The sequence below is a fragment of the Myripristis murdjan genome, chromosome 9 (genome assembly GCF_902150065.1).
Source record: "Myripristis murdjan chromosome 9, fMyrMur1.1, whole genome shotgun sequence".
NCBI lineage: Eukaryota > Metazoa > Chordata > Actinopteri > Holocentriformes > Holocentridae > Myripristis > Myripristis murdjan.
The window spans coordinates 10764566-10788257 of record NC_043988.1 but is presented as its reverse complement, the minus strand read 5'-3'; the positions used below and the strand labels follow the sequence as shown (position 1 = coordinate 10788257).

General features: G+C 40.7%; 1 protein-coding gene across 1 annotated transcript; it reads left to right on the top strand.

Annotated features, from left to right (window-relative positions):
- Window positions 1-3195: 3195 nt before the first annotated feature.
- Window positions 3196-21108, top strand: zbtb34 (zinc finger and BTB domain containing 34). Its single transcript, XM_030060053.1, has 2 exons — window positions 3196-3412; window positions 14721-21108. Exons 1-2 carry the CDS (start codon window positions 3299-3301, stop codon window positions 16287-16289), a joined length of 1683 nt encoding a protein of 560 aa, XP_029915913.1. The 5' UTR covers window positions 3196-3298; the 3' UTR covers window positions 16290-21108.
- The last annotated feature ends 2584 nt before the right edge of the window (window positions 21109-23692 follow it).

Genomic DNA, 23692 nt, shown 5'->3' with positions numbered 1-23692 from the left:
CCATTACTATATGTAGAATAATGCATATCCTAAAGAGGGATGATGTATACACTTTTAACACTGGCACAGGTACTTTAATGCCAATATTTCTCTGGTTCATTCTTCTGCATAGAGCCCCTCCGTCAAGGAGAAACCTGAGAGGCCGGTGAGGTGCTCCCGCACCTGGACGAGCTGGCCCTTTCATTTACAGTCATGGTGAAGATCAGGCACTGACTGACTCAAACACCTGCTATAGGGAAATATGTTCTCCATCAGTGAGATATAGACTATTTCTGGACAGGAGCACTGGGAGACCATTGTTCTCCCGATACACTGACAGCCAAGGTATTCTGGGACTCCTGGCACAAGTAGAAAACAATGTGTTATTCATGTTCAACTTAAAAACTAGGCTCCTTATTCGATATTACCAAACCAACAACTATTTTGGGCATGTTCTCTAATGTTTAGAGTGAAATTTAAAAGATAATTAGAATAAGATTAGAAGATTAGATTATTATTAGATCATTTAACTCATGTGCCAAAATCAGTGAGCAATGTATTTTAACCCAAAATATAAACATAAAATGACTCAGAAGCAGGTTTGTATTTTTGATTGACTTGACTATATTACTAAAACTGTATCAGGTTTCCTTCAAGACAGCTAAGACATAGAATCTTTGATATTTATATAATCTATGGTCTCAGGCTTAACGCAAAACAGTGGAGTTCCTTATTCCTTCTGTCTGACACATGATATCTGGTCCTTAAACAAATCATCTGGTCTCTGCTCTTATGCAGTCTTATACAGGGGCAGGGGGTTTGGGGATTTTGCAATGTCATCTGGGATTAAAAAGGAGCAGCACATCAGAGCCCCAGGCCACACCACCTGGAGCCCCTATATGATCCCTGGCGCTGCACCACTCAGAACCAGGCCCCATTAGCTTACTGCCAAATAATTCCTGGTCAAGCAAATGACACTGAGCTAACAAAGCCCCATTTCAGGAAAGATTACAACTTCAACAGGAAACCCTTTGATTATGAGACTGTTTGAAATGTTATCAATATCATGATCATTCCTGCAGGTCAACAAAACCATCTCTAATCACTATATCTTGGCTGCACCTTCGGTTGTGCATCAATCTCCCGCAAAAAGCAAATTACTGTCGAGAATAGAGGAGTGACTTGTTTAACAAGAAGCACGTGCAATGACAAAGCGATTCTCCTCTGCATGGTGATCACCCACCTGCACCCAGATTAGGTCAGATATTCACCTGAGCTGCCAAGCTGTCACTCACATGCAATAAAAAAGAGACACACACACAGCACACATTCATTCCCCTCTACTACAAGCATTGCAGACAGAGTGCCTCAGACAGTAGGCCAGCAGGCTGGAGTTTACCCATTTCTTTCTTCCAACAGAAAAACATAACCAAAAATACTCAGAAATGGTCAAAAATTAACTATGTTTGAAAACATTTGAAAACATATTTACATCAGCTATCATATCATGAAATAGTATCATAGACCATTTGAGGGTCACAATTATACACACTATAAAATACTGAATTTAATTCAGTTCACCACCTACTGTTGTAACAGTGGTTAATAAGCCTACACTGTAGTATGAAAGGTAAAGTTTCTGAAATATACAATTGTAAGTCACATTTGCATGTTTGTGCATGCTTAAGTCAGGTTATGTGGTTTCCTGTAATAATAATTTTATTCAAAGCCCTGATACATAAAACAAACTACTGCTGTAAACTCACCTCTGCATACCCAGACATAACTGCTGGCTGAGAAAAATCATGAAGCTAATTTAAGTTTGTTTTACTTGAGTGAAGATTACAATCATTTTCCATGATGGTGTTTTTTAGAGTTTAACTGGATTCATGGTAGAACCAAGCAAATAATCTGAGGTATTTTTCCATTGTCTTGAATTTACTTTGATCTTTATTATGGTGTGCAAAATAAAACCCTCCGACATGTGCATTTCCAAATTTCTCATTTTCCAAAAGAGAACTGTAATGGACAAAGTTTGTAAAACCAGATCCCCAAAACCAACACTATGTGGTATCTATCACAGCAAAGAAAACAGTATTGATCTAAGTCATTTTATTTAGGTTATTCTGTAATATCAGCTGATTAGTTGAATGGAATACTTTGTTGCTGTAACGTACCAAACCTTTTGATAACTGCTTGCTAATTCAAAGGGATGGCTAGGATTCAGAGTTTAGGTTTTATCATCAATTTAGTCTCTGGCGCCCCTTTGTGGTATCTATAAAGAACTGAATAAGTGCATTTTGAGTTTCTGGAAACAATGGCTTATGCAACTATTGAACATATTGCCTCCGCATTTTATTACCTGCGGAAAATGGATGAAGGACTGACCAAACTATGACAATCAACATTATAATTTATTGTCCTCTATAAGATCTTCTTACCAACTGAATATGAAATACATAATCTGTAGGGATTTTAACATTGCCAAGTGGCTTGAGAGGTTTTTGGTGTCCCAAATCCCAGTCCCAGATTCTCTTATAGAAACATATTTTAATACCGCTAAAACGCCTCCAATAGACTACCACAGTTCTAGTAGACCTTTGCTAAATGCCCGATAAGGAGATGTTGTCCTGCAAAAAAAAAAAAAAAAGGCCTCCACTTACTGTCAGCAGGCTGAACTGCACTACAAATAAAATGAGTAGGCTAAAAAAAATAAATAAAATAGAATAAATACACATACATAGAAATAATTAATCACATGTAATAAGTGAAGTATATTACAACAAGAATGCGTTTTTCTTTTCTTTTCTTTTGTTTTTGTTTTGTTTTGTTTTTTTTCTTTTCTTTTTTGTGATGGCGGTGCTGGGGATGGCACACAATCCTAAATGCCAAACCATCTGCAAAAAGTCTCATCAGGAGCCTGTTGTTCAATCAATTGAGCTTAAAGTACAAGTGACAGCTGATACTCTGGTTGTAACTGGTGTAACTGAAAAATATCCTTCCTCCTACTGTCAGTGCAGTGGTGCAAACTCAGGTGTGAAGTGATTTGAGCAGGCAAAACTGACCTGTGCATTCAGCCTTACATGTACAGGCGCAGTAAGGGATTAAGATTAGCGACGTAATTTGTTGAGAACAACTGTGAGATTTGGGGGATAACTGCACTTTACGTTGATATTGTGTGAGTGCACCGTCCTCCGTCACGTCATGTATTACAAGAACATGATGTCTCAGTACAAAACACTGACAGGAGGAGGGGAGTGGCTGCCACAGAACACACAGACAGAATGAATGCAAAGACCCAAAAGAACACTTCCTGTTGATGAAAAAATTGCAGCAGCAACTGTCTGACACATCTGGACTGGAGAGGGGGGGAGGCCTGGCTGTAGTGTTAGCGAACTACTGGGGGAATGGACAACGTTTGATCTGCAAGACGGTGAGTTTGGTGGACTTAGACAGCGGCTTGGATGATTAGCATAATGTGTTTATTGTGCCCGCGCGTCTTTGCACTTGTTTCAAGTAAAGCGGAATGATTGCCCACGGTCGGGTGCTAGGAGGCTAGCTAACGTTAGCAGCCAAATGCTAAGCTGCGTTAGCCGCTACTTAGCACCGGCCAGCTAGGACCAATGTCGGCTACCCGGCTAGCAGGAGTGGTTGCTATCTAGCGTTAACGTTTAACGTTAGCTAACATAATATCTCATGACAACCGACGTATGGATTGCGCCCGTTTTGGACGTACAAAGTCACTAACAAATAAAACGCTATCAAGCTTCTGTAACATGATGTTATCGTATCTGAAGCGTAAACTGAGCAGCTAGGCGCGGACATAACTCGGTCCGAAAGTTGAGCCATTTTCCGGAATGCTTGCTTAATGCTAACTTAGGTTGGTGGTGGCTAGCGATTGTAGCCAGTGGTTATGTGCTGCCTGACAGCGGGGTGTCCGGCCCTGCTAGCGACGCAAGTCTTGTACTCCGGGTTAGGCTTACTGTATAAATAATAAGTTTAATGTGGTGGAGATAATAATCAAAAAGCAATTTGGAGTGGTGGTTAGCTAAGCTAGCCGCCGAGCTAAGCAGACCTCCATCAATTGTAACGTTATAGCTGGCTGTAAACTTTTAGAGCCATGGCATCTTTGCTACAGTGTATTGGCATTGCACATAAGAGTAACATTACTTAATAATGTTACCCGCTTGTCCACTTACATATCCATGCATGATGAAGCAAGCGTGGTGAAACGAGGCTCTTGATGGATAACGTGGGTGTAGCAGAGACTTGGAGTAATTAGCCCAATTAGATCCCGTTTGTAGATGGAGTGGGAGTGTAATGTTAGGCCCACAGGATTCAGTTTTCTATTTAAATTGTATTCAGTGATTCTTTTTTCCAGTCTTTTTAGTTGCAGCTGAAACATGGATAAATTTGTAAGTGATTTTAAAACATGTGTCGTGGCAGAAAAGCGGTGGTACAACAAGGAATCAGATGGATGAGACGCAGGTATCAGATGGGGGTATTTTCTTTATTGACAAACGTAGATCAGAGACAATTCTTCGGAAAAGCCCCCGTCCCCGAACGGGACGCCTCCTTTTATACAGTAGTTGTTTTGACCAATATCATGTCACATTTTTCATCCATGTCACACCATATCATGCACACCCATTTCCCGCCAATCTGGGAACAACTCTCAAATTACTTCTCACTTGGACTCTAACCAGCTATCTCTGATTACCCAACATCATGTATGTGTGCGGTGGTGCACCTCCTCGTTTCCCCGAAACTCTACGGATGTTCCTGCTCATGTTCTTGGCCCGGCTATCCTGTTTTGGTAAAAGACCGGTTAGAACTGGTCATTGTACTTAAGAACATACTTGTTTACCACCAATCCAGTCCCTAACGATCTGGCCCTTGAGAAGGGCCCTTGACCCCCCAGCCAGGCCGGAGCCTGACCGGCTGGGGGAACATCCTGTTTCTCAGCCTTGCCTTACAAGGACATACACCACCAGGCACTGTCACGGTGTTAACCTGCTACTACACATGCATTTGGTAGTAACAGTTCCTGTTCTTGTAAACTCACCAAGTCTACGTGATGTTATGACAGGAAAGGACAAAGTGCAGGGCTATGTTAGGTTATTCAGTACAACAAGGTTCATCCAGGATCACTCAGGGTCCCCTTTGAGTTTGCCGTCAACACTTCTGTGACATCCAGTTTCTTTGAAATTTCTGGTCTTGGCTACTTAAAAAAATAGCCAGCTTGTTACATACAGCATGCAGTTTTCCTTGGCTATTTCATTTGGAGCCAGACTAAATATTTTCACCATAAGGCATGTCAGAACAGATGGGAGCCAAACCAATTATGCCTTTTGCATGAGTAGGCATTATGGCTTTGCACTCGTTAAACCCTGCATTTTTATAGTCCTGGGTCTCTTCAGGATAAGCTGTAAAATTGTATTGGTTTTAACCACCCACTGAAATCAGTGTTGATTGAGCAATATAAGGGATAGGTGATAGGTGTACAAAGTGATTTATGATTAGAACAGGGTTCTTGTGAGATTTATCAGTAATCTTGTTATGCAGAACAAATTTGAATAATGTGCTTCAACATTATGGTGAGTGCGTTATAGACAATGTGTCAGAGAAAAACTTTTATAGGCTTGACATAAGTTTTGCTTGAGGTTAAGTGTCAGAGGTTGTTAAAAAGGTTTAATTACTCTCTACAGTGACTGTCAACATGCACATGCATGTTTTTATCAGTGGTGGTAGTTATTATGCTGTACCTAGCACATTTGCAAAACCTGTCTTCCAATTATTTTTCCAAATAGGAAGCTAGGCCTTTCTCAAGAAAAAAAAAAAAAAAAAAAAACAGATTTGAAGACTTCTGTTTGATCGCTTCCCTGTTAACCAGCTTGACTGGCTTGTTTGACAATATTGTGGGCGCAGTTCCAAATATCAGTCAGTTGTGATAGCTGCTGTAGTAACATGCAAATTAGGTAGCTAATGACCGTAAGTCTTCCACCAAAAAAAAAAAAAAAAAAAAAAAAAACATAAAGTGGCTACACGTATTTCTGTTAAAAAGAAGGTGAATAAGCCATAGTGGCCAAACATAGGCAACAAGGCATCACATCAAAATATTTCCAGCACAGATACAGTGGAGTTGAAGAGCAAAAATATTAATCTGTCTAAAGTGTAAAAAAACAAAAACAAAACCGAAACAAACAAACAACAAAAAAAAAAAAAACTAGGCTATCCAAAACAGGAATGGTAGATGTAAGGTTTGGTGTCAGCCTGTCAGGTTTAAAGAGGAAGGGCCTCTGTCAAAACTCACAGTTGGCACTGACATTCAGCAGTTAGACATGACACGATCCATTGCAAAACAAGGGATAGGCTACCAGTTTTTCCAGCCATAACATGCCATAATTCAGCGCAGCTAGAAGACATGTTGACATTTTGCATAATGGATGTGGCTTTTGCTTTTTCCCAACTGGAGAAACGTACTCTCTTACTGTAGTTAACGTAATCACTATTATTATTTGTCTCTCCATATACATGTTAACAGCAGAGCTAGATGCAGAGTTTACACCTGTTCTCTGGGGGCTGTAGAAAGACATTTTTGAAAACCAAGGAACATGACAAGAGAAGAGAAGATTTGGCAAATTTTTCATGGGTGCAACCCATGCTCAGTTCTGCTTCTCATCCCACAAATGCATGTGGCACCATTTAAAAGGGAAATAAACATGCTTTCCAATGGTATAAGATTTATTGCCAAGAAGCATTGTTACAACAAAGAAAAAATCTACCAAACACAAATTTCCTTACTTTTTGTGCTAAGTTTATTTGTTGTCACTCATACTTTAAAGCCCTCAAAACACAGGGCCTACCCAAGACATGCAGAAGAACTGAATGTCTTTGAGATCGCTGAATGTTGGTTTTAGTCAGGATGGATCATGAAAAACAGCTGAAATATTCTGAAATATCTCAGGAGTCAACACTAATGTTCATATTCGAAAGCTGGCAGTTTTTTTAAATAGAGATTTGTCATTCAAATAAATTTTAATTTTAGAGTGGAACCAACTATGTAGCACTTACTCCGGCCTGCATCAGGGCCATAGAAAAGCCTTTGGTGGCAGCTTAGACAAACAAAAAACTATTAATTTTATGTTTTCTTACATTGTTTTGTGCATGTCATGTAGCTGCTTGTTACAGCAACTGTGTTATTATCAAAGCTACTAAAAACAATGAGAAGGTAAATGGTTATCTTTTTCAGTTGAAGGAAAGCATTGTTGTCATCGAGCCATGCAGTTGCTGCACCATGGCTCGATGACAACAATGCTTAGTCTTCAGAAGAAAACATACACCCATTTCTAGATGTGAGGTTGATTAACCTAGCCAAACTAGCATTACAACATTTGCACAAACCCTTTCTGTGCCAAAAGTCAAACTGAGGTAATCTCAGCTCTCATTGCTTCTATGCTTCTATGTGTTAAAGATCTGCAGCTGATCAGTACTGAGGAGAACAGTAAGTGATGGCAGTGGCTCTATGCCTATAATTTGTTTTAGTCGTTGTAAATTTTGGCACACACCAAGTACTCAAATATTCCTCAGACCACACACAATTGATCATGAGACAGTGAACTCAGTAGCCTCATGTTTATATTAGATAAAGCCTGCATTGTGATTGAAGATTGAAATTTACCAGATAGGCATGCTGACAGTCCAGTTCAGTCTTGCATTTTTAGATCACAACATCACATCAACATTAGAACCACAGGAAAGAAACGATAGGCGAAAGATACGTCTGGTTGTATTTACCTTAGAAAAAGGATGCCGTGTCCAGTTTACAAAGAATGTAGTGGCTAGCGTGACTCATAAATGTCGTAGTTTTCTTTTGCCATCATGTTTCTGCACCCAAGGCTGTGATCATGTAAAATGGAAAGTCTGATATTACTGTTCATGTTGTGGTATATTCTTGTAGAGTAAAAGCTTGCTAATATGACAACCTTAGTTCATTGTCATCGTCATAAGGATTGAAAATAATTGTCATCATAGCTGTGATTTTTGTAGAAGTTTAAGTAAGCCGAGAATGATCTTGTGGCTTTGAAAAGGGCAAAGGAAAACAGAGAGGGTCACTTTCCTCCAATTACCCTTTGTTCGCCTGATGAGCACGTGAGTATGCTGAAATGAAAGATGGACATTTTTTGTTCCTCAATTATATTAACTCATCACAAATCAAGTAGGAGAATAGACTCATATGATTAGGAGTACAGTATTTAGCTCTGTGACTTGAGCTCAAAGCCTAAGCAGTTTTAATAATGTCTGTCATTCTCACACTAACAAAGTTCCTTACATTATACCCTCCCTTCTAATGTACCCAAATCTAGGCTATTCTTATCTTTTACTATCTTGTTTCATATTGCTCTCCCAACCATTGCTTGTTAAGCAATTTTGGCCTGGTCTGCCCCATAAGCTGTTTTTGAAAATAGGTGAAATGCTGCTGATGTCGAGGAAAGCATTCATTGCTTGCTTGCTGACTTTCAGTTTTTCTTCTAATGTGTTTTTTCCTTCTTTCTTTCTTTGTTCTTTGTTTCTTTCTTTTTTATTTGAGTGACAGGCCAAAGTTATGCACTCGACGGCAGCTGGTTTAGGTGATGTCTGTCTTGTGCTGATCTAATGGCCAGAGTGCCATCCTTCATAAACACATAAGTGACCCGGTCAAGTAGGTTTCTTACTGGGCAAGTTGAGCCTCAGATGGCATTTCCGAGCTGAATTTAAGCATTTTAGGTTTTCCCATGTGAGTCATGCATGTGACCATCGACCAGCATGTGCATCTCAACCAATAAGCATGCATTCTTTGGCTGCCCTTCAGATTGGCTCAGATCAGTATGCATGATGTTGGCAGACATTACTGATATGTGTTAGTGTACGTACATGCTACATTTGAGGGCCGGTAATGGGGGAGTGAAAAGAATGCATGCGTTACTGTTCTGCCTGTTTTGCTACTTCTTTCCCTCCTCTGTGCCAGGATGAGAACATATGGTTTGTTGGACAGGTGTCTTGGCAAGCCTTGGCAATTGGAGAAAGTGTTTACGTTCTCAAAGTGCTGACAGAGACTCAATGCGCAGAAGATCATGCTGAATTGCCAGTGAGAGGCAGGCAGGGAGAAGGGAGGTGCAGTGGGAGAGATGGGAGAGGGGCAGATGGAGTGGGGGGAGAGGAGGGTTAAGCTGGAGAACTGACACAGACCAGGTTTTGTAACATGCATGTATTTGCCTTTACAGGCTTAGCATTATGCAGTAAGTCACCATTAGCACTGCAGGAGAACCCTGTTGCCCCCTCTTGATGTTGAACCAGAGCATGGTTGAACTCGTTCTTCTGAGTACGGCTGGGATCTATTTCTGTTAATAATTGTATAAACAGTTCCAGTCAGTAAATTATTGTGGAGGAGTAGCTCATGACTTTGCAGCAAGGCCTAGAACAGTGAGTTGCACCTATCATTTTGCTAAACTGTATTCTACTCAAATCTTGAGTGTCATGACTAAGTTGGGAGGAAAGGCTTTAAAAGCAAACATAAACAGTTGATGTTTGTCATGATGAGTGACAAAGCTGTGTGAGATCAGCGAGAGTCAGGCTGACCCACAATCCAGTAAATACAAAAGGGACTTTTTGTTTCCTCATTACTGACTCTCACGTATTCAGCTATATCCAAGTAGCGTTGAGGAAAAGTAGTGTGCAAGAGTCTGTAAGAACAGGCTGAAGATAGCTTCGTGCTCTCATGCCAAGCAGAACCAGATTTTCTTCTTTCTCTGCCAAATGCCGCCTATAGACTTTTATGCCTCCCTCACCTCATGCAACTGTTATGCTTTACTGCATGCAGAATACTAAACAGTACTGTATGTATCAAGATCTAACTACACCGCAGTGATACTTTGCCAAGTGTGTAGAATGCTTCCATGCAAAGCATAGGCTAATTCTCTGTGCTGTGCCATTAGCTGTGCTTTGCAAGCAGGCAGACGATGATCTATTTTCCAGCTTATTTACTGATTAGCAGCTATATCAAATAAAGAATTACTATTTTCTTTTTTCACATTTATTCACTGAAAAGTAAGGAAACTCAGATTTGTATGGCCAACATGACAGCTCTGTCTTAGATTCTCTTGACAGTCTCCCTTATCCACCAGGACAGTAGGATAGCCCCTGACAAAACTGATCAAAGAATATATGTATGGATATAAAACAAAAAAAATATGATTAAGAAATGAAGAGTTATTAGCAGCTAGGGTATTGCACTTCAAGATATTGCACATTTGCTGAATTGCTGTGGTCCTGACCAAAGAATGCTGCCCTTTAACCTTTTTCACCAAACGGTCACTTATAACTCCCTTCCACCTCCGGACCAGACAGCACAGATTAGTTGAGGTCCATATATCACACCTAGAATAAACAACACTGCATACCAGAATCAAGAGAACTCTCCCATCAGAGCTTCCTGGACACACCAAGCTCACCAGCACGGGTCACTCCTCTGGCTCGCAAGCACCAAGCAAGGGCGATTCACACTCCCAAAGACATGAACACACACACGTACACACACACAGTTATATGGAGTTATGCATGGAACTCTGCAGACCAAATAACAATTCCATGTGCATCATATCAGAAAACATCCATTCTGCCTTTTTCTTCTACAGAGACTTTCCATTTTACATGATGCTGGTTTGTACAAATGCAATTGCAAACAATTGACAAGATTGGATAAAGTTATGAAATATTTTACAAAATGCTAAATGTCAAAAAACAAACAAACAAAAAAACACCTTTTGTTAGTTTGGGAACTTAATGACATATTTGTCGATGTTCTGTTTGTTTTGGTACATCAAATGTTCCTGTATGGACCGCTACCTGAGGGAGCAGTCCTTGTAGTCCTTATAGTCTTTGCTTCCCTTGAACTGAGAACACTTTAGTTCTGCTTGATCCAAAACCCTCCAAGGGCTTTCCCACATCCAGACCTGACTGCAGCCTACTGCCTCTCTCCATGCTTACTTACAACTGTAGACTCAGTCTCATAGTTCTTATTGTTGTAGGTGCTGATTTTACTCGCTGCCTCTTAGTTAACAGTCAGTGCACTCATGTGTGACAATGTTCACATTTCATAATTCAGCCAGCCCCCAAGCCATTGCCCTTTTCTTTGTGTGGGGTCCCTTTTCTTGTATAGTCCATGTGTATCTTGCTGATTGTGCTAGTTGTAGCTTTAGTAATACAGTCAGTGTTTGTAATCCATATGAGTTGTCCAAGTGCTCATCCAAGTGCTTATTGCAAATCAATAGCTAAACTGGTTAAAAATGTGCCTGCCCTATATAGCATGACTGGCAGGTTGACTGTCATAATCATGAGGTTATGTCATGAGACTGATTAAGGCACGTCTTTTCACATTACAGTGTAGACTTTCAGAAGAATTATCTTGCATGTATGATTAATTCCACTACTATAACCACTACTACCACTACTACTGCAACTACTACTACTGCAATTACTAATAGTAACAATAATAATAATAATAAATTACAATTCCTCTTTCTTTAATCAACATTACTGTTGTGCTTTAGTTCCCATGCACCAAACCTAGCTGAATCCAAGCTCCCCAGTGTAACTCACACTAGCATTGCTAATGCTGATGCTAGCAGTTACTAGCACAAGCTGTACTACTAATATAAGAATACTAAAATGAATATAAAATGTTTTAAAATACTGTTTTGGGTCCTGATTGGCTAATACTTGGCTACTGTAGACCATTGTCAATCAATCTCCTCCGTGCCGTGTCTCCTGTACAGTACAGAATGCGTTCAGCTTGCCTAAAGTGTGTAGTGAGGGGTTTTACAGCCTTAAAACATCTATAATAATTGTAAAAAATAAAGCTGACTACTTCGCAGATTTCGCCTATTGCAGGTTATTTTTAGAATTTAACTCCCGCAATTAACAAGGGACCACTGTATAGCTAGCCAGCTGTACCTACTGTCTTGGCTTGCGATATAATTTGAAAGAAAATGACTACCTCATAGGGTACTGCCCCTGATACCAGCAAAGACAGTCCAGTCATGTTTGATGTGGCTTTGTACAATAAAGAGGAAGAGGTATAAGAGGAGATGGAGGACAGCAGGATCTCATATTTAAACTTAGCACAAAAACTAAGGAAATTTGTGTTTGGTAGATTATTTCTTTGTTGTAACAATGCTTCTTGGCAATAAATCTTATACTGTTGGAAAGCCTGTTTATTTCCCTTTTAAATGGTGCCACATTTGTAAGGAACATGCATTTGTGGGATGAGCAGCAGAGCTGAGTATGTGGGTTGCGCCCATGAAAAATTTGCCTAATCTTCTCTGCCAATGCCAAACAGCTTATTCTGCCATTGACTCTTGTTTGGTGTTTGGTGGATTGGATGATTGAAATTTGAAGAAACAAGACATATTGGCAATTTAACAATTTATTCATTTAAGAAACAGGAGCCTCAGTAGCATGTGGAAGAACCATCACATATCTCCACAGTCTGGGACCGAACTCTATCCTCCAAGAAGACAACGCTCGCCCCTACAGAGCGGGGTTTATCAGAGACTACCTCCAGAATTTGGGAGTGGAGAGGATGGAATGGCCTGCCAGCAGTCCTGACCTCAACCCCATTGAACACTTGTGGAATCAGCTTGGGCGTGCTGTTCATGCCAGAGTGACCAACACAACCACGTTGGTTGACTTGCGACAAATGCTGGTTGAAGAATGGGATGCCATCCCACAGCAGTGTGTGAGCAGGCTGGTGACCAGCATGAGGAGGAGGTGCCAGGCTGTTGTGGCTGCGTATGGTTCTTCCACATGCTACTGAGGCTCCTGTTTGTTAAATGAATAAATTGTTAACTTGCCAATATGTCTTCTTTCTTCAAACTTCAATCATCCAATCCACCAAACACCAACCAAGAGTCAGTGGCAGAATAAGCTGTTTGGCATTGGCAGAGAAGATTAGGCAAAATTTTTAATGGGCCCACATACTCAGCTCTGCTTTTCATCACACAAATGTAGCCTATGTTCCTTACAAATGTGGCACCATTTAAAAGGGAAATAAACAGGCTTTCCAATGGTATAAGATTTATTGCCAAGAAGCATGGTTACAATAAAGAAATAATCTACCAAACACAATTTTCCTTACTTTTTGTGGTATGTTTAGAAGAGCCCTGCTAACTCCTGGCAATGTGCAAAAAAAAAAAAAAAAAAAATGTTTTCAATGTCAATTAGTCAGTGTGTTGTCTGAATGATTAGCTAAAAACTCAATCACAGGAAAGAACTATATTTAAAGTTGTCTGTACTGAGGATAGGCTTAAGAATGAGCATCTTGGCTATAATCTTAATGAATGCTTAATCAGTTTCTTTATAAAATAAGAAAAAGGGCAAAGAGAGATGTCAGGGATCTCTCTGGTCTGTTTCTGTTTTTGCCCTCATGTGAAACATGAATGCACATTCTTGTTCTACTGTACAGTATCTGTGTGATAACATATCTCAAATGAATGATTCAACTTTAGTAGGACATGAATTAAGATTTGTGCAATGTTTGAGTGGAAAATGAGTGGAAAAAAGCAACTTTGAATCACCAAAAATAAAGTAAGCTATAGGATTTCATTTGACACCCAACAATACAAATAAAATCAACAAGATTCATGGAATATTCGGTTGTTGACTGGTTAGTCAAGTATTCAACCATTTACCAGTCCATTCCTACTGCTTGCTTGGTCAGCAGATATATGCCAGATAGGTGCCACCTCTTCCAAGAGTTAATGTGGAGAACGCTGCCTCTGTTCTCAGATGGCCGGCCCAGTGGGGAGCAAGGCCTTTTTGGCTTGTCTTACAGGCGGCATGCCCTGCTTCTTGCTCAGCTTCCTCAGCTCTAAATGATAAGCTACAGTGGACTAGTCGTGAGATAGTTGCTGGGATGGATGAGGGATGAGGCTACTGTTTTCCCTGACAGTCATTCCTTTGGCAAATTACCGTGAAATTGTGCAGCTGCTGGATCCTGCTTATTTCATATCCACATTTCCAGATTGGACTGTGTTTTCTCTTTCTGAGAGTCAGTATAGCCAGCCACATAGGTCCCATGCTTGACTTATGTAAGATTGTGAATGGATCACTGAATTCCATATCATCATAATCTGTCTGGATAGCCTAAACTGCATGTCATTTTGAGTGGGATGAGTGAAAAGAAGTGGATGTTCTGTTGTTTTTTTTCTGTCAAAGATTGAAAGAGCTACAGGCACAAACTAGTCTATATACAGCATGAGAAAAACATGCACTATTTCTCAGGCTAGTGTGAATACAGGGTGCTGTGTTTGCTGTAATGTACTCAGTGTCTGTGTATTTTTGGCACAGGATTTCATATTGCTCATATAGCATACCTACTAAGCTTGTCTCTTTTTTTCTAGCCATTTACAGCAACTTTGATATCTTCTAAACTTAAAATGGAGGGAATAATTTGAGATGAGCAGTTTATAGATGATACAGGAGTGCTCAAATTTTAAATCTAAAATTCTTTCTTTCTGCATTGTTGCTTGAAAATTGACTTCAATTTCTTCACTGGTAACACATGTCAAATATACATCTTGGTGGTTAGGCAATTTTTTCTGCTCTTTGATTCATTTTTGGCTAGTAATTAGACTTAAAAGATTGATCTTGTTGTCAAATGTTTCCTAATTTTTTTTCTCTCTCTCTTCTCCTTTTCCCATCAGGCTGTCAACATACTGCAGAGACATATCCAAGACATGGACGACGGCAGTAGTTACATAGAGTTTGACGTGCCGGAGTTCAGCAACACTGTTCTGAACCAGCTGAATGAGCTGCGGCTGCAGGGAAAGCTGTGTGACATTATTGTTCATATCCAGGGCCAGCCGTTTCGAGCCCACAAGGCTGTGCTGGCAGCCAGCTCGCCCTACTTCCGCGATCACTCAGCTCTCAACACGATGAGTGGCCTCTCCATCTCGGTTATCAAAAGCCCTGAGGTGTTTGAGCAGCTTCTCGCCTTCTGCTATACAGGCCACATGTCCTTGCAACTCAAGGATGTCATCAGCTTCCTCACTGCTGCCAGCTTCCTGCAGATGCAGGCCATCATTGACAAGTGCACGCAAATCCTGGAGAGTATCCACTCCAAGATCAGCCTCCCAATCGACATGGGTAGCCCAGAGAAGGAGGGCTCCCAGGCCAGCCGCAATGGGGTCAATGACAACAATCTCTTTGTCAACCCTACCCAGATCTCCCCCCCTTACTACTCCCGTCAGAGTCAGGCAAGCAGTGTGGAAGTACGCTCTGACCTGGCAGGAAAAAGCTTGGCCCGGGTTCGACATCAGCAAGAGGAAGGCCAGTCGGACCGCGGTAGCAGTGATAGTGTGTCAGAGCAGGAAACTCCCATGGAGGGAGAAACGGAGCAAGTGGAACTGATTGGCAAAGACGGGCAAGTGACAGACGTGCATGTGAAGGTAGAGAAGACCGACAGGCCCACCTACTCAGACAGCTCCTCTGCTGGTGATGACGGCTACCACACAGAGATGGTGGATGGAGAACAGGTGTTGGCTGTCAGCGTGGGCTCCTACGGTCCTGTCATCCAGTCTGCTGGCTATTCCTACTCAGGGCTGTCCTCCCCCTGCTTCGTCAGCCTCAGTAGCTCCAGTCCCTCCCGCTCCATGCTCAGTGGCTTCAGAGGTGGCCGAGCCAGGGCAAAGCGTCCTATGGCCATTCCAGCAGGGGTGCTGAGCCATATCAAATCAGGCTCAGACGACAGTGATCCAGTTTTGGGACCTGCAAATTTAGAGAATGATGTGCGAGAGCGAAGTCTGCGGAGCCAGTGGTACCCTTACAACGAGAGACTCATTTGCATATACTGCGGAAAGACCTTCAATCAGAAAGGCAGCCTGGACCGCCACATGCGCCTGCACATGGGAATCACCCCATTTGTTTGCAAATTCTGTGGCAAGAAGTACACAAGAAAAGACCAGCTGGAGTACCACATCCGTGGCCACACGGACAACAAGCCCTTCCACTGCCAGATCTGTGGCAAATGCTTCCCCTTTCAGGGCACCCTTAACCAGCACCTGAGGAAGAAGCACATGGGAGCATCAGAGGGCAGCAATCATATGGACTCTCCAGAGAGGACGGAGGGCAGCTCAGGTCCAAAGGACCCAGAGGATACCTCAGAGGGGATGGCCTTTGAGGCACAATATGCAGAAGAGGCACCAGCCAATGATATGGAGGAGAGTTCGAAGTGCAGCCCGGAGGAGGCTCAAGCATCCAGATGTGATTTTTAGGTCCTGCTTCAGGTTAAGGAAGCTTTAAGAAATGTTTATTTCATTTTGAACCTAAAGGAAGTTTTTTTTTTTTTTCTTTTTGAATCAGCTCCCTCAACTTTAGACATATCTTGTGTCGGGGGTTTCTGTCAATTTTGTGAAAGTCAGTTGTTGGACGTACTGAGCAAATGGGTGCTTTTTAGAATTTTGATTCTTTCAAAGGAAAGGGAGTAACAACTTACTATTTTTCAGGAGGTCCCAATAATCAAGACCCCCTATTTGTTTTCTCTTTTTTAATCTTTCCATGTTTTTTAAAACATATTTACAGAGTTATATAGGCATGTTGCAATAATTGATAATGTGAAAGCTCTGGTAAGATGCTTGTCATATCACCTTTTTACCTGACCTGTTTTTGCACATGTGGCCATAGGAGGCCACTTATTCACAAGGAATGATTTTTCTGCCAGTGCAAAGCTTCGTGTGACATACCCGTTCAATACCTCATGATGCAACTACATACTCATAACAGACAGTATTCTAACTTAAAGGAAACTCCACCAGGTTCTACCTCATAGCCAAGAACCTACCAGGAACAGATGTGCTCACCGTTCAAAATCCGTTAGGTTGTATGTATCTCATTGCCAAACCATGTAAAGAACATTCTCTCAACACAAAGCCTTGATACTTAAGTGAAATATTCCTTGCTGATTGTATGGATTATGGACACAGTCCTGGTTAAATCTGTCATGGTCAGCCAGGTTAAATTGTTGACAAAGAAGGTGCTATGTTAAGAGTGCATTGAAATCGCTAGCTTACTTGTGTGTTTGTTTTTGGCAAATGCAGAGAATAGAGTAAGAGAATGGCTCTGTATACATTCAAGACATGGTTATTGCTGTCTCTTACCGAATACTAGTTTATTTTGCAAAACACTTAAGGATTTTATCTCTCATGATCACTACTGGAGATCTCACTCTGTTGGCCAAGGTGTGGTTTTAGATGCTATCATCCATGGAATGGATGAATGATCCTCATACAGTGAAGTCATTTGTATTGCTCTATACTCTGATGGCAGTTTTATACTGAACTATTGTATGTGTAACTTGTTTTGTCTGGAAGTTAGGCTTCTAGGTTAATATTTGGTGCATCTAACAAAGGCAGAGTACTCTTCATTAGCTCAGCACAGTAGGAACAGTTCTGGATCTGTTCACGTAAATGGAAATAGTATAGGCTACTACTCTGAATAATATGCAAACGGAAAGAACAAAGGAATCTCAGCCATCTTGACATGGTATTTCTTTTCCTCACCATTTGATAAGAGTTATTGGTTTGTTCCCGTTTTCATTCTGTCCTGCCTTTTATGATGGGACGATTGATCTGTGATCTTTGTTCTCTGCATTGGATGGGGTCAGATGCAGACTTGGAACATGTTTTCCTCATTTGTCAATCCTACTTTATGATATTGACCTAGGTGTGGTATAGCTAGATTAGAGCTAGGAGGTAAAAGATTTTATAGGAAGGTGGTGAACCAAAGTATTGGTGCACTTTGCGGCGTTAGGGAGTGGTTTGGGTGCTGACCAAGTGAAAAAATGTGTTCATCTCTCTGTCTTAAGTCTGATGCAGCAGCAGTAGTGGTAGCACCAGACTAGTATTGAAATTTGAAACAAATTCTGGAAAACAGCCTGCTCCACAGCAGCGATTTTTCCTCTGGGTGAAAAGTCAGTACTGCTTGACGTAAGCTTAGATGAGACTCTGTAATCGCATAAATGCTATTGGCTACAAAGTCACTGCATATGACAGCATTGTATTTTATCTATATTATTTGAACCATGGGTAACAGGGATGGGGATGTTGGCTATTTAGTATATAGAGTCTTGCTTTTATTTCCATTGTGCTTTAAAAATAATCTGCATTCACAGTAAATGCATAAAATGGCACTTAGGAGGCCATATTAATTCTCTTGTCATAGCATTGCCCTTGTGCAAAGTTAAAGCCCAGCTGGGTGGTCCATTTTTGTCCTGTCCTGCTTTCTTATTTGCCATCCAGCTGTTAAATGCCTTTGTTGAGGATTGCCTGCTCTATGCTTTTTATTATGTCCCATCCAGTCCATGCCTAATTTGTGTCCTTACACTTAATTGAGTTTGATTATTTTATAGTTTTCTTATAATTTTAAATTTTTGTGTGTCGTTTTACGGGAGGGTATGGTGTTTTGTTGCTTCTATGTCTTATGTTACTTCAACAGCGCAGTCCATTTTTCCTTTGAATGTGCACTCATGGTCTTTGTTCATTTATGGACACTGTTAAGATAGCAAACCCAAAATTGATGGAATTTTGCAAGAATCAGTATAGCTAGCTCTTCGTTATCTTTTTGTGTACACATTTATTTCACAACTGTTTCAATCATCAAAAAAAAAAAAAAAAAGTCGGCCACACCATACAATACCTTTTGTTTGAATGTTTTCAAAGTCAAGTTTATTTTTGTCAGCTGCTGATGTGATGTGCAGGTTTGACAGCAAATCTGAGCTCATCAAAATCAGTTGCTGACAGAGTTTAATCTAGAGGAAAGGAGGAAATGCAAAACCTCTTGCAATATTGTCAAAAATGGTTTGAGAATAATGGGTACAGACTGCTAGAAAAATGTGCCAAGAGTTCACACCAAAGACTTAACCTAATAGCTGATTTTTAACAGTAAATTCCTGACTGTATTGTATAATTGAATGCTCATCAAGAAAAATGGGTTCTTAATTTGATGTAGACCTAGTTCCCGATTTCTGATCACAACTATTCTCAAGGAATGTATGTTCCCCCTGCTTATAACAATCACTTGTCTAAAATAGGAACAAGTTGCTAAGGAGATGTTAAGCAGCTTAGTTATTATAAGTCACATAGTAAAGCCATAAAAGCTGACAATATAAAAGTTGTGCAATAGGTATTGTAATTGTTTAAAATGTATACAAAAGCGAGAATTCTTCATGTGGCATCTTAAACTTAGTGCCTTGCCACAAGCTTTACATCTTAGACTCTGGCACTTAGACTTCTGTGCCTCGATCCTTTTTAAATGCATTAAATAGAGAGATTAGATGGAAATATTGCTACATTGTTTATTCTAAAGTGGTATTGAGAATGAGTAGACATGAATTAATGTTCTTCCCCATATTGATCTCCTATCACTTAAAGTCCTACCCCTGCTTCTCTCTTACCATTTGATTCATTTTGTTGTTGCTTGGACAGTTAAGTTAAACGTAATATGGTTGTATAGCATCAAATTACAATCAAATGAGGCAGACCTGTTCCCTGCGCCCTTTTGTCCCATGTTCAGAGACTGTTTGTATACTGTATCCTTCCTCTCTAAGCACTGAGGACAATCTAAGCAATGTACTTTAAGTTGCAGGCATTTCAATCAGGAGGGGAGATGCGTGAGAAATACAGATCTACTTCTTCTCCACAATTATTTTGGAGCATCTGGCCAGAGAACAGCTGCTTGAATATTTAGCAGACTCTAAACTGACAATTTGTGGAGCAAAAACAAAAAAGAAAAAAAAAGAAGAAAAAAAGCCAAGCTTGCCCAGATATACTGTAGCTGAATTGCACGTTGCTCACCCACAAAATTGTATAAAAAAAATGCCAATGGTTATTTTTGTAACTTAACATAATTTCTCTTGTATTTGTGTCATCCAGCATGCACTTAAAATTATCAGTCTATAATACATAGCAATTCCATTGGGGAATTCTAGTTAATCACTCTAGTTACCCTTAAGGGACTCAGCTATAATGGCCTCAATCACTTTGGTAAGGACCTCCTCCCCTTAAATGGTGCTTTTAGACTAGTCAGGATATCTATTGATTTTTTTTTTTTTTAATCTTATCAAATGAGTAAACCAGTCCGTATATTCATTATAGGTGAATGGAGGGGAAGTTTGTTTTAATACTTTTTATGAATTGTAGTTACTAATACCATAATACGCACCTACAGAACCACCTGAACTTGACACAAACTCAAATCGACTCTTTGCTCCAGTTTTCTGAGAGAGACAGGAGATGCATTATGGGCCACAAGTAATCAAAAGGAAGTGTTTACAGGGAAGGCTGTCAGACTACTTTTTGAATTTGCAGCTCGTCCTATTCCTTTTATAATAAACTCACTTCAGGTAGTTTACGAACACTGATACAGGCTTAGAAAGAAATCTTAAGTCTTCCATAGCTTTTCTGTCGGTTTCTGTCCACTGTGTATTATACAAAAGCAATAACCTTTTTAAAAGTGGTGTATTGGGATCATCAAGCCTATTGAAATATTGGCCTGTCATATATCAAACAAAATGAATGTCAGGGAGCTGTTGAATTGAAGTAGGACCAGGACAATTTGATATTGATTTATTTTTTATATATTTTTCTTGAAACTTTGGACAGGTTGACTTCCTCCTCAGAAAAAACAACTGGTGTTGCTTGCTGGTATTCTAAAATGCTCATCAGAATCCTATCGCAGTCAGCGCACTGCAACACTATAACTGAGCATGTGTTTCAGTCATCAACGCAATGGCACTGGTCAGAGTTGCACCTCCAGCTGTGTCAAATAATGAAAGGGATTTTGGGCTGTATAGCCACTGTTTGGGAGTGAGTATCTGTTTTCATGTGAAGGTTCGGCGGTCTCCCGTACCCCCTCAGGCACTGAGACTGTAGATTTAGTTGGTCAAGATTAGAGGGGAGGTGGCCATGGCAGGTGGGAAATTTTTCAGTCGGGCAGTTGTCCCCTTTCTATCCAACTATCTACATTCTCAGGTCTCCAGCTCATATATTTGGTGACAAGGCAAAAAAAAAAAAAAAAAAAACTAGAACTCAGGGTATATAGTGTTAAAAGTGGTCTCATTGGGCATACAGCTTATGTCCTAGTATAAATGTGCACTTCTCTTCAGGTGGGGAAACAAGTCCTCAGTCAGTGGTTCCCAAACATTCTGCCTCAAGATCTCACTGAGCCCATGTTTTCCATAGAGCTGAAGCTTGAGGAATACCGGAGACCATGAACCGAACCATGAGAGCCGATCTGCCCACCTCCTATTTTGTCCACTCTACACACAACCTCACAACCCAACTGTGAACCTCAGAACTCTACTGTTTTGTACAACTATGAAGTAAATGAAGCTAGCTAGAGCTGATGTTGTATCTATTGCCATTTATGAATTTATTTTATAGCATGAAATAAAATATATTTATTCAAATTATATATTTTACTCATAATCATTCTGTGCTGCTTTATTTTGGTTCTTAAGCTTGTAAATTGCTTTTTTATGATACAAAAAAAAAATGTCAATAGAATAATGCGTTTGTTTGTAAAATAAAGACGCTGATTTGGCTCTAATCTTGCACGGCGGTTTTGTGTCTTTCTTCCACCAGTGTAGTTGAATTTTGATTTATTTACTGCCCTTTAAAAGTCATCATAGATCAGTGCTTTTGCTCTTGGCGCAGAAGGGGGGGCATAGTACAAGTTCAAGTGGTGTCAAGTGAAGAGAAGCTACTCATGCATTCTTGCAATGCCCTGCAGGCCAAACATCCTGGAATGAGAGGGTGTAACATAATTGGCCAGTAACAATACGACAGGAAATATGTTGTCAGTACTATCATGGGCCACATTAACACATTTTGCATAATCACTTCTAATTTCAGTTCATTGATTTGCATTTAAACTGCACAAAAAGTAAGGAAATTTGTGTTTGGTAGATTATTTCTTTGTTGTAACAATGCTTCTTGGCAATGAATCTTAAACCGTTGGAAAGCCTGTTTATTTCCCATACATGGTGCCACATTTGTAAGAAACATGCATTTGTGGGATGAGCAGCAGAGCTGAGTTATGTGGGTTGCGCCCATGAAAAAATTGGCCAGATCTTCTCTGCCAATGCCAAACAGGTGGATTGGATGATTGAAGTTTGAAGAAACAAGACATATTTTAATATGTCTAATATAACTAATAACATAACATAATTTACCAATTTATTCATTTAACATCCCATCCCATGGCATCCCATTCTTCAACCAGCATTTGTTGCAAGTCAACCAACGTGATTGTGTTGGTCACTCTGGCATGAACAGCACGCCCAAGCTGATCCCACAAGTGTTCAATGGGGTTGAGGTCAGGACTGCTGGCAGGCCATTCCATCCTCTCCACTCCCAAATTCTGGAGGTATTCTCTGATAAACCCCGCTCTGTGGGGGCGAGCGTTGTCATCTTGGAGGATAGAGTTCGGTCCCAGACTGTGAAGATATGGGATTGCCACTGGTTGCAGAATCTCATCTCGATATCTCTCTGCATTGTGACTGCCTCCAATGATGACAAGCCTCGTTTTTCCAGTGAGGGAGATGCTGCCCCACACCATCACACTGCCTCCACCAAAAGATGTTACTCTATCGGTGCAGCAGTCAGCATAGTGTTCTCCGCGTCTTCTCCACACTTTGACCCTACGATCCAAATGCCTTAGGCAGAATCTGGACTCATCGCTGAATATAGCGTTCCTCCACATGTTCAGGTTCCAGTGCACGTGTTGCTAGCGCAAACGGGGCTGATGGTGAAGTGCAGTCAGGACAGGCCTCGTGGCAGCTCTATGAGATCGGAGATTGGCTGCGTGGGGTACCAGAGGCTCAAAACAAGAGTCAGTAGCAACAGCAAAATAAGCTGTTAGCCATTGGCAGAGAAGATTTGGCCAATTTTTCATGGGCGCAGCCCACATACTCAGCTCTGCTGTTCATCCCACAAATTCATTCATTTTCATTAACCTTTATTTATACAGGTAAAAACCCCATTGAGACCCGAGGTCTCATTTACAAGAGGGACCTGTTTGGGGCGTGGGAGAACACAACAAAAAGTTACAGACGTACAGGACATACAAAACGATTTAAAAATAGCATACATCGGAACGTGGTTGCAAAGAAAAAGTGAAAGAAACGAGATCAACTACAATTGCCAACTCCCGCGGTTGCTCTCTCCAGCCTTCGACTACGACATTTAAACTCCCCAAAGGAAATCAAGCTAGACAGCTTCCGATCCTGCTGTAGCTGGTTCCAGGTAGCAGGGGCAGAGTAGGAGACCCCCCCTCCTTACAAATGTGGCACCATTTAAAAGGGAAATAAACAGGCTTTCCAGCGGTATAAGATTTATTGCCAAGAAGCATTGTTACAACAAAGAAATAAACTACCAAACACAAATTTCCTTACTTTTTGTGCGATGTTTATTTGGATGATAAATTACCACATACTACACTTGATGTAAGTGGGATGAAAAATACGTCAGCTCATCTTAAAATTCATATTGTTTCTAATCTGCTGCTACATGACACCCACATTAAGCCCACCTGGAGGACTAGGTCATGCATTTTCTGTTGACATAAAAATTTTGTGCCACCAGAGGGAGCTAGAGAATAAGAAACAGCTTGAACACTCATC

What these genes read in the sequence shown, in the direction of transcription:
- zbtb34 (XM_030060053.1), top strand. Translation starts at nt 3,299, where the DNA reads ATGAAAAAATTGCAGCAGCAACTGTCTGACACATCTGGACTGGAGAGG. An exon ending in AACGTTTGATCTGCAAGACG is followed by an intron (nt 3,413 to 14,720) that starts GTGAGTTTGGTG and finishes TTTTCCCATCAG; the next exon opens with GCTGTCAACATACTGCAGAG.